The sequence below is a fragment of the Podarcis melisellensis genome (assembly GCF_964234715.1).
Source record: "Podarcis melisellensis genome assembly, chromosome: 12".
Taxonomy (NCBI): domain Eukaryota; kingdom Metazoa; phylum Chordata; class Lepidosauria; order Squamata; family Lacertidae; genus Podarcis; species Podarcis melisellensis.
In genome coordinates, this window is record NC_138544.1 from 6,053,890 (window position 1) to 6,065,904 (window position 12,015).

Below are 12,015 nucleotides of genomic sequence, written 5' to 3' on the forward strand. Positions count from 1 at the left end.
TCCAAGATCACAGAATGGTTCACAACAGAAGAATACAAAATGAGAATACAAAAGACATAATAAAACACAGACAAAAACAAACCAGTAACCCCCTCCCCTCCCACAAACACATTTCAAAAGCCATCGAATGTTAATCAGCTGAATGCCGGGTTGAAGGGAAATGTTTTCGCCTGGCCCCAAAAAAATATGTGCCGAAGGCACCAGGTGAGCCTCCCTGAGGAGAGCGTTCCACAAATGGGGAGCCACTATTTATGATGCAATTATTTCATTATCAGGATTTTGATTTGGTCGTTTATATTTTTGGTTACTTACATGCTTATATGGAAGCCACACTGAATGTTTGTTTTAATTTAGATTAGTTTTATTTATCTTATTACATTAGGAATTGGGGATGTGGGTAGCACTGTGGTCTAAAGCACTGAGCCTCTTGGACCTGCCGTTCATAAAGCTGGCAGTTTGAATCCCCGCGACGGGGTGAGCTCCTGTTGCTTTGTCCCAGCTCCTGCCAACCTAGCAATTCGGAAGCACACCAGTGCAAGTAGATAAATAGGTACCACTGAGGCGGGAAGGTTTCCCTGCGCTCTGGTTTCCGTCACAGTGTGCCGTTGAGCCAGATGACCCGGAAAGCTGTCTGTGGACAAATGCCGGCTCCCTTGGCCTGAAGCGAGATGAGCACTGCAACCCCGTAGTCACCTTTGACTGTCCAGGGGTCCTTTACCTATTTTTTCCACCTACATATAGCATGTCTGGCTCATGCTATCCCTTTGTGTATGATAAAGGGAAGCCTCTTTGCCCATTCCTGCCATCATAGAAAAGTGATCCTCAGCTATTTGGGTCCCCCAAGTATTCATGTTGTTACTGCTCAATGTTTTCTAACGGACTGGGCTGCCTGCATTTCATTGTGTTGCTGGAACAATTGCTGAAAGAAAAGGTGAATGTGCATAACTTAATTGATGCTTCTCCTTTCTCATCCATTAGGGTGTTGATCCAAAAGATGGCATCGCCTATGAGCAGAAATTTTGTAAAGGTAATTTCTCTAATTTTAAAATATAGCTGAGAATATTGATTGCAAATTGCCCAATTCATTAAAAATAATAATAATTCTGAAATATATGATGCAAAACAAAACAAAGGGAATGTATGAACATACTAAAAATAAGGGTTATTGGTACAATCCTTGTGTTGTCGTCAGATGTGCTGATTCCTTTTGAAAGCCAAGCTCAGGGAAACCAAGCTCTGCAGGTGGGAGGTTAATTGGCCTGTGGTACTGGTGTCACAGGACATGGGTGGTGCTGTGGGTTAAACCACAGAGCCTAGGATTTGCTGATCAGAAGGTCGGCGGTTCGAATCTCCACGATGGGGTGAGCTCCCATTGCCAGTCCCTGCTCCTGCCCACCTAGCAGTTCGAAAGCACGTCAAAATGCAAGTAGATAAATAGGTACCGCTCTGGCGGGAAGGTAAACGGCATTTCCATGCGCTGCTCTGGTTTGCCAGAAGCGGCTTAGTCATGCTGGCCATATGACCCGGAAGCTGTACACTGGCTCCCTCGGCCAATAAAGTGAGATGAGCGCCGCAACCCCAGAGTCGGCCACGACTGGACCTAATGGTCCGGGGTCGCTTTACCTTTACTGGTGTCACAATGCCTCCCACTCCCTAACCCAGGGCAGTTTTAATTAAAAAAGGAACAGTTTCTGTTTAAAGGCACTATATAAACCTTGTTTCACAGGATAATAGGCAGGAAGAGCACTTCAAGTGTGGGAGAGAATCAGACCTGTCAATCAGCCAGCGTTTAAATGGAGGCTCACTTCACCAGGGAACAACAACAGGCCAGTCTCCCTTAAAAAAAACCCAAACCTTTGAGTGTCCAAATTTATTCATTTTCTTATTGCAGAATTAGTTAGGTCCATATAGTTAAAGCTATGGTTTTCCCAGTAGTGATGTATGGAAGTGAGAGCTGGACCATAAAGAAGGCTGATGGCCGAAGAATTGATGCTTTTGAATTCTGGTGCTGGAGGAGATTCTTGAGAGTCCCATGGACTGCAAGAAGATCAAACCTATCCATTCTGAAGGAAATCAGCCCTGAGTGCTCACTGGAAGGACAGATCCTGAAGCTGAGGCTCCAATACTTTGGCCACCTCATGAGAAGAGAAGACCCCCTGGAAAAGACTCTGATGTTGGGAAAGATGGAGGGCACAAGGAGAAGGGGACAACAGAGGACGAGATGGTTGGACAGTGTTCTTGAAGCTACGAACATGAGCTTGAACAAACTGCAGGAGGCAGTGGAAGACAGGAGTGCCTGGCGTGCTCTGGCCCATGGGGTCACGAAGAGTCGGACACGACTAAACGACTAAACAACAACAATTCTGCAAGAGCCAATGTTCCTGGGTTATATTATGTCGTCATAATCTCGTGCATTTTTAGAAGGAAGCTGTGAAGGAGTCGGTGAAATTGTGAACTTGATTTCTGGAGATTAGGATACTGCTGTTCTGTCCTGCTGGAGTGATGCAAATGACAAGAACCCAATGCAGAACTTAGACCGGGTAGAAGCTGGCTGAGGCAGACATAGTTGGTTGGGCGGGCTGACGTAAAGTAGGGGTGCCAACTTCCCCCCCCCCACACACACACACATGGAGGGTGCAGCACATGACACTCAAGTGCTAGGCTGGGATGCGAGGGTGTCCTGCTGCTGTGATGCCAGCATTTGTGAGCTGCATAGGGAGAAGGAGGCGGAGGGGAGCCACAGGATTTTGGGGGGGGCCCATCCCCCTCCTTGAAAATTTTGGGAGGGACTGAAGTCCCCTCATCTCCCACTCCCCAGCGTGCCTGGCTGAAAGAGAAGCTCTATAGAAAGAGTTGAAATCCATAATCAATAATAATAATAATAATAATAATAATAATAATAATAATAATAATAATAATTTATTTATACATACATACATTACATACATACATACCCTGCCCGTTTGGCTGGGCTTCCCCAGCCACTCTGGGCAGCTTCCAACAAAATATTAAAATACAGTAATGCATCAAACATTAAAAGATTCCCTAAACAGGGCTGCCTTCAGACGTCTTCTAAAAGTCTGGTAGTTGTTGTTCTCTTAGTCATCTGGCGGGAGGGCGTTCCACAAGGTGGGTGCCACTACCGAGAAGGCCCTCTGCCTGGTTCCCTGTAATTTGCCTTGTCGCAGTGAGGGAACTGCCAGAACTCACAGATCTCATGCTTCTGAATTCATATAAACAGTCTTGTTCTTCTGAATTCTGCTTCCTATTGCACATAACAATATGTTATTAATGTAATGTTGTTGCTAGCAGTCGTGGAGTTCTTTTACAGAGGCAACAATGCCATGTAGGCAGTATCTAAATTAGCCCACAGCAGAGCTCAAAACTGTGCACTTCCCGATCAAACACAAATTGATCTAATGATGGTGCCTGTACATGATGGAAATCACCCCTGAATAGAACTAACATGGACCTTCCACAAGGTCTATTCTTGTGCCGCCACTAATGTTTAGTAGCTGCTTGGCAAACACAAAGCCAGTTAGTCATTAAGGAGGGAGCAGAAGTTAGACTATTTCCTGATTTTAAAAAAAGCCAGTTTCTTTGAACTGGTTCTCAAGACACAGTAGGCCAAACTCCAGCTTAGTGAGCAAGTTTTCTAGGTCTCCAGAACTCTTTATGTTACTCAAAGCATGCTAATAAAGATGTAGCCCAATTGTGGATTTGGGGAGGCATTTTCTCTCTCTTGTGGACTAGGACGAATGCCTTGCTTTTTATGCGCCCTGAAATTGCAAGAGATGTTATCAGGCACCATCCATCTTTAAAGGCTGGGTGCAGTGAAGCAGTCAGTGTTTATGAGAAGCTTGTAATTTTGCCCTAATAGACCAAATTGAGAGCAATGCTCTCAGTGCCCTGATTTCACTAAATGTTCCACTTTTATTGAACGTACTGCAGATAGTAAAAATTTATGTTGCTCCCAGCAGGGTCCACTTTAAAGTACCAATTCAAGCTTTAAAAGCAGCCTAATAGAAATTGGTCTAATTTAGCATGCACTTTTTGTAAACTTGATTGATGTGTCCATTTATTTTCAGGTTATTTATAGTGCAGAGGAAGTTAAAAATCTTATTTTAGGTTTGGAAATGAGCACAAATGGCCAAATCGTTGTTTTGATTGCTCTTTGTGTGCTGGAACTGCCGTGTGGGTTTTCTTAATGCAGTTGTGTTTTGTGCAGCATACGGGTTTGCAATGGGAGGGAAAAAAATAATTAAGCTTTTAAAATTATTAATTGTCTTCCGTAGGCACAGAGTCCAAGGGAATCATTTTGTTGGGAGATTCAGCTGGGGCTCATTTTCACATCCCTCCTGAATGGGTGACAGCATCGCAAATGTCAGTGGTATGTCGTTTCAGCTGGTCATTGTACTGATCTCAGTTGGCCGTCCTATAATTCACTTTCTTCTCTATTACTAAGGGTGCCTATTATAACTGCCCTCTATTATAAAGGGTGCCCATTGAGTGTCTATATATTTCTGGGGATGATCACTTTCAGCCACTGCTGTAATAATCATGGGAGGTTTTCAAGATATATTAAGAAACTAGAAACTCTTCTTTAGAAAGGAAAACATCTGTTCAGTTTATTAGTACCATGGATGCGTTTTGTTCCTCCCATGTTGGTTGGTTGGTTAAAATTATTTATAACCTGCTCTTCTTTCATCACACAATCCCAGAGCAAGAAACAACATTAAAATACAATAAAGCCATATTTCATTTAAATGCAACTTAATGTGAAAGCTCAACATCAAAAAAAGGGCCCATCACCTCCTGTCAAATAGAAGGGGAAGAAATGGAGGCAGTGAGAGATTTTCTTGGGCTCCATGATCACTGCAGATGGTGAAAGCAGTCACGAAATTAAAAGACGACTGCTCCTTGGGAGAAAGGCAATGGCAAACCTAGACAGCATCTTAAAAAGCAGAGACATCACCTTGCCAACAAAGGTCCGTATAGTTAAAGCCATGGTTTTCCCAGTAGTGATGTATGAAGTGAGAGCTGGACCATAAAGAAGGCTGATGGTCGAAGAATTGATGCTTTTGAATTATGGTGCTGGAGGAGACTCTTGAGAGTCCCATGGACTGCAAGAAGATCAAACCTATCCATTCTGAAGGAAATCAGCCCTGAGTGCTCACTGGAAGGACAGATCGTGAAGCTGAGGCTCCAATACTTTGGCCACCTCATGAGAAGAGACCCTGGAAAAGACCCTGATGTTGGGAAAGATGAAGGGCACAAGGAGAAGGGGACGGCAGAGGATGAGATAGTTGGACAGTGTTCTCGAAGCTACAAACATGAGTCTGACCAAACTGCAGGAGGCAGTGGAAGACAGGAGTGCCTGGTGTGCTCTGGTCCATGGGGTCACGAAGAGTCGGACACGACTAAACGACTAAACAACAACAATGTGAAAGCAGACAATATACTAACACTGTAACTACAGCAGCCAAGAGGTGGGGGGCACCAATTTAACCAAATGCTTGGTTGAAATATCTATGGTTTTACCTGGTGTCAAAGCTCCATCAGTGTTGGTGCTTCAGAGAGGAGGGCATTCCAGAATTGGGGTGCCATTATTGAGAATGTCCTCTCACAAATCAGCACATATTGTATCTCAGAGAAGGGGCATCCTCCAATCCTTCAATGACTACAAAGTCTGGGCAGGTATATAAGGAAGCAGGTGGTCTCTCAGGTATCTGTGTCTTTTGGCCATCATAGCTTCCCCCACAAATAATCACACCTCTGTTCTCATCTCAGATGGTCTTGTCTTCTGCTGTGCTGACTACAGTAGAATTACTACTTATCGCTAGTGAAATGTTCATCATTAGGGTCAGTAATAAATATTTGCAGGAGCTGTTGACAACAGTGCCGCAGGCAGAAGACAGATTTGTGGGAAGCCCTTCAGCCAACATTAAGAGAACCCTTACGCCCCTCTGGTTTGGAAAACAAAAGTGTCTGTCATTCAAGAGGCCATGATGTTTCCTCTGCAGCCAAACATATGAGACAAGGAAAAGTTGCAGGAAGGTGCTCTCAAATTGTTTATGTGCAAGCTGTGTTTTCTTGGGGCGCCCTATTTGGTTTGAACCAGGTCAATAACAAGCAATAAGCTCATAGGCACCTTGTGCCTGGAGAAATCAGTCTGTCCCATAACCACCATTATTAACCATCTGAATAACATGTTCAAGAGACACCACTCAGCCCTCCAGAAAGGCTTTTGCGGGGTTTCAGGGGGGAAAGGGCACAGCAAGTGTTCTTTCTGTGAAATTCCATTTGTCTAAAGTAAAAAAAACAAAAAAAAACCAAACAGCAGAACTATGCAAAGCCCTGGTTGACGACAAGCAATTAATGTTCATATTTTACGGGTGAAGACACTAAGGGATTAGCCTAAGGCAAGCCAAGGCAGAGTGTTTTTGTTTACTTGCAATTTTACTTTTTGTTATACAGTTGGGAGTCAGATATGGTTGCCAATCTACTGCTAATCATCTAGGTAAAGCAACTTTCTGCCCACGACCACCACATGATGGCTTAAGAAGTGCTATTGATTTTCTTCCAAGAGAGAGAGAGAGAGAGAGAAAGGAACTACCCAAGTGGCTTATTGAAAACTTCAAAGTGAAATTGGGAGGGAAAACTGCAATGCCAAAAGTAAATATTCAGCACCAATAATTATTGCTGCATTGTGGGCAGCATTCAAATTAAAAGCCACATTGTTTGCAGTTTTAATTTTCTCTTTGGAGAGCCTTAACTGATTTAAATATTCGAGATTGGCTGTTGTTTTTCTTCGTTAATGCTTTATGAAAAAAAATGATTATAGGAATCACACTGATGACAGAACAGGGGATGAGCATAATAAATCAGAGACAGTGATAATTGAGATGATCATGCCTAATAAATGTGGTAACAATACTCAGGATAATGACAGTAATGACAATGAAGCATGAAAGTGATGTGCTCAAGCTGATTGTGTCAGCATTTCTTTTGTAAATCTTGGATGTTCACGTTTTTCAACTTCTCCACAAGTATTTTTTCTCAATGTGCAAATGCCTTGTACAGTATTTTGAAGCAATGCTTAGTCCTCAAGGCTTAGTCCTACCTCCATGCTCTGATCTCAGCCTTCCCAGTCCTCCTTTCCCCTGATCCTTATTGATCTGTGGGACTCAGGAAGCTGTGGCCGAGGTGGGGAACCTCAGGTCCATGAACCAGATTTGGTTGCTAGGGTCTAAGCTGAGCCCTGAAATTTAGCTTAAATGCCAAGACTCAGTACGGTGGTACCTCAGGTTAAGTACTTAATTCGTTCCGGAGGTCGGTTCTTAACCTGAAACTGTTCTTAACCTGAAGCATCACTTTAGCTAATGGGCCTTCCGCTGCTGCCGCCACCGGAGCACAATTTCTGTTCTCATCCTGATGCAAAGTTCTTAACCTGAGGTACTATTTCTGGGTTAGTGGAGTCTGTAACCTGAAGCGTCTGTAACCCGAGGTACGACTGTACTGGAAAACATAAAGCACTGTGCTATTTGCCGCCACAGGCAAATGATGTCCGCGGCTGGTGTGGGGAGGACCAATAAAATGAACACAGGAGATTGGTATTGGGTTGAATTAGGCCACAACTTTATTGATTACAGGTAAGAGTAGGTTTGCGTAAGGCCCATGTGCTGCCTGATAGTAACCCAGTGAGGTCAACTGTGGAGTCAGGTGCCATCTCCCCACGCAGGCTGCCATTGTCCCTTTGTGGACTCCCGGACAAAGTCACCCCTTTAAGGGGGGTGCCCACATAACTAAGGATCCAGCCCAATGCCTTTTCCATCAGAGTTGTGAAAGTTTCTATGAGGTAGACAGAAAGCTGCAGGCTGGCTAATTTGCTTGCAGGGGAAAATCCATCCCTGGCCCCAAATGCGGCAACCAAGTAAACCATATCAAGGTCCTTTCGCCATCTCGCCCCTGTCAGGGTGGGCCCCTAACAGACTGGATGAGTGGGTAGAAAATCCTGCAACAGTCAGCAAAGAGGGCGGTCTGCATCTGGCTGCTATCTTGAATATGGCAGGGGCAGGCAGGGCACAACCCCTGTGTCTCTGACCTGATTGGCCGTGCAACCCAGGCTTGCTCCAAATGGAGGGTCCAACATGGTTCCACAGGAAAATGGTAGCCCTCTGGGAAGGGACATAGCCGTGCTGTGTAGCAAACACCGCTCCCCCCAGAGCCCTATAGGGGTGGAGCCATATAAGGATCTGGCCAAAAAGACAATAAAGGTTACCCACCCCTTGGATAGTGCTCAGGATAGCACCAAGCCAGGAGGGCAGCCTTACTATACTCAATACGTAGCTGATCTCTAGGAATAAAATCTCAAGGGAAGGGGTTTGTGATTAATTCCTCTTCCCAAAAAGAAATACATATATTTTACATGTCTGATCTATAATTCTTGATAACTAATTTGTTTATGGCCTATAGCTGTGTCCTATTAACTGCATTTACCGTAAACTGCTTGAACTTCATATTACATTAAAAGCTAGTATGAAAAGAATAATCAAGTTTATTGTCAATGTTCTGGGCATGGAAGCCCATTATTGTAACCCACCATGAGACGATTGGGTGAAGGGCAAGTACAGAAAATAAAACCCATCCTGATTTCTTAATCTCTTTTATAGAAGGCATTTTCCAACCTTCCTGAGGCTTTTGCCGATGAGCTCGACTGGCCTCAGTTTTCTGGAGCAACCGGATTCCTCAACTCCACAATCGGGTGTGTAAGCAAAGTCACCAGAATCTGAGGAATGAATGGTTGTGGAGAAAATGTTTTGTGTTCAGATGGAAGTTCTGGAGTGTTGCCATGCCCTCTGCTTCTGATGTTTCCTAAAAATTATGATCCTCCCATTCCACAATAACACATCGTTTCATGGTTTCCAGACCAAACCTTCTTCTTCTTTGTCCTACATACTTACCTTCAAGCCCAAACAACACAACTGCAGCACATAGATCCATGTCCCAGCGAAAGCAAGGGTGGGAAGCTGTGTTTTAAAGGGATGCACAGCTGGACCGCAGTCGTTTGTGTGTGTGTGCTTTCTCTTCCCCCACTCACTGTCTTTGTCGCTGCAGCTCCCTTCCCCCAGGCAGTTTCTTTCAATATGAGCTCCCTCCTCTTAATTATTGGAGAGATAGTAGAGGGGAATCCTTAATGAAATCCAAAAGCTTCAGCCCCTTGACTCCACATTTTTAAATCATGGTCCTTCTGTAAGCCTCTAAAAACAATCACTTGTGAGTGGTGTGTCACAAAAGGTCAATTATTAATTTTGGATTGTTGTAATCCACTGGTGAACGGTGGGTGGGGTTGTAATAATAATAATAATAATAATAATACACTTCTGAATTTTCATGAGGGCTTAAAGAAAAATCACAAAGTGTTGTGGAAATGTGATTAAGACTTAAGATTGGGGAAATGAGAAGCTGAGCAAAGCTGAAATTGACAGATTTGTCCATTCTTTTTTACACATGTCAATTCTGACCCTGCTTAAACAAAGTATGGCAGCTTAAATTAGTGGTTTTCATCCAAATGGTAGTTTTCGTTCCCATGAGTAATTACCTTCGAAATTCAGCTCCAACTTAATTACTTTCCATTTGTTTCATCCTGATGTTCTTTCCCAATGTCACTGTTCTGAAATAGCCTCTATTTTTAATCTGTGGGATCTATTATTCCTTCTGTTCCCAAATCTGTCCACTTGTCTAAGATGACAAAGCAGTGTTTAGAGACAAGGTTTCCTTGGTTCAACTGTCTCCTAATTACTTCTTTGCAATTGCTAAGGCAGTTTTGTTAATGTTCCATAAACTCCTGATTCCTGGGCAATTTATCTTTCTTAGTTCATAAGACTGTTTGCCCCCCATCTCCTTTTCAATCATATAAAAAGCTAGGCTTTTCATTCTTTGTGTGAAGAAGGATTTATTGGGAACAAACAGGATCATATATACCGTATTGGGCTGAATATAAGCCACACTCCACCCCCCCCCCCAAAAAAAATTCCGACCATGAAAAGTGCAGCTTCAATTTGTGACCTTACAAAAATCGTTTTTTACAATATCGCTGCTAAAACAGACGATAAAAAGGAACAAAAACAATTTTATTGCCGATTTGCGAGCTTGAGACTGTTGTGCAATTACCGTAATTCTAATGTCATTCATCGCTTTCCCCGTATTTTACAGTGCAGTATTGATTTTTTATTTGCATTTACGGTGCTACGATTGGTGTTTAACACACTTGTGGGTCATCTCTAGTTCCTGTAGGATTTTCTTCTACATTTGCCGTTTACAGGTGTGAGTGCCTGTAGAATTTTAAGGGAGCGGCTTATATTTGGGTATTGTCTTTTTTTCTCTCCTCCCCCCTTGAATTTCAAAGGTGTGTCTTATTTGTGGGCATGGCGTATATTCAGGCCAATACTGTAGATGTTCTATTGTTTGTTTAGGCATTATGGTTGTCTAGAGTAGTTATTTATACTTTCTAAGAAGTGGGGCTGTCAGATATAAGAAACTAGTGATGCAAAGCTTTTACAGTTTGGACTTTACAATTTCACCCTCATTTTGGCCTCAATGTGAAATAGCAGTGACATTTCTTAGTCTGGGTTCGCCTGACTGCTTGGAGAAATCATCAGTGGAGTAAACCAGTGCTTTTAAGCTTTTCTGTTTCTTTAAAAATGCATCCTGAAAATTATTTCCTTTCTGCCTCCCTTGAGTCTTTATCTAATTTTTTTTAAAAGCCCCCATACCCCTAAAGGTTCAGGGTAGAAAACAACACTGAAGTAGAATCCAGTGTAGCACTAAAGTAATCATTCTCTCAGCATAAGGATTTCTGCTTGCACAAGGGAATGTTATCTCCCTCTCATCTCTCATGCACCCCCTAAATATGTTCTGGGGTTCTCCCAACCCCAGATTTGGGGAGGATGTGTGGACACAGGAAGCCGAGGGAGGAAATTCCTGTTGTGCAAGCAGAGATCCTTTTGCTGATGAGGCTCATTAGTAAAAGACTGCCCACAGCATCTAAAAATCAATGAATTTATCACCTTTAAAATATTAGTAACTGTAAAATAACCCCCTAGTAATTCCCTGCTCACTTGTGCCCACTAAATGCTTATATGCAATTTCTGGAAGATATTCAGGCTTCTCCTCCCTCAATGGGAACAAGCCATCTGTTCTTTCTGGATCCTTATTGCCTTATCTCACAATTAATAATGCCCAAAGGGAGATATAAGCAAACAAGCCTATTGCCCTTATTGACCCTCCCCAATAAGGATAAGTGAAGGTCCAGCCTGCGACAGTAGCGCCTGTCTTGTCCATGGTCCCTGCTCATGGTTCATTTCAGGTGATGTGTTGAGAACCAGAGTGATGCAGAAGCTAGATTGTTTTGTGTACTGTGCCCAAACCCTGGCTGTGCTGGACACACCATTGTACAGCTCTTCCGATGGAAGCAGTAGACTTGGTTTATATCCTTCCACTAATAGCATCTTTCTCCTCCAAACATCCCTTTGTAAGCCTTGGATAACAATGGAATTGTGAAGTTGCTCCAAGAAGTTTCCAGAAACATCAAATGTACAAAACAAAAAAAAATCCTTCCAGTAGCACCTTAAAGACCAACTAAGTTAGTTCTTGGTATGAGCTTTCGTGTGCATGCTACTGTTCTCCTACTGGTTTCTCTGTCTTGTGATTCCTTTCTCTGTCTTGTGATTCCCTATATAGAAGGGTCTGGTGACTTCTGTTTCAGTGTATCTGAAGAAGTGTGCATGCACACGGAAGCTCATACCAAGAACTAACTTAGTTGGTCTTTAAGGTGCTACTGGAAGGAATTTTTTTTGTTTTGACTATGGCAGACCAACACGGCTACCTATCTGTAAATCAAATGTACAAACACTGCACCCTTGATTGTAAGTTGTAGATGTAAATAACTTGTGGTTCTAACATTTATAAATACGGTGCGTCACTGTGCCCTTTGCCACGCAGATGGAGTGCAGG

General features: G+C 43.1%; 1 protein-coding gene across 2 annotated transcripts in view; it reads left to right on the forward strand.

Annotated features, from left to right (window-relative positions):
- AOAH (acyloxyacyl hydrolase) overlaps positions 1-12,015 on the forward strand; it is a 98,699-nt gene that overhangs the window by 57,670 nt on the left and 29,014 nt on the right. For both annotated transcript variants that reach the window (XM_081931123.1, XM_081931122.1), the window contains exons 11-13: positions 979-1,027; positions 4,296-4,390; positions 8,673-8,764. In XM_081931123.1, the coding sequence (XP_081787249.1) occupies positions 979-1,027; positions 4,296-4,390; positions 8,673-8,764 (236 nt within the window). The remainder of the gene's footprint in view (positions 1-978; positions 1,028-4,295; positions 4,391-8,672; positions 8,765-12,015) is intronic.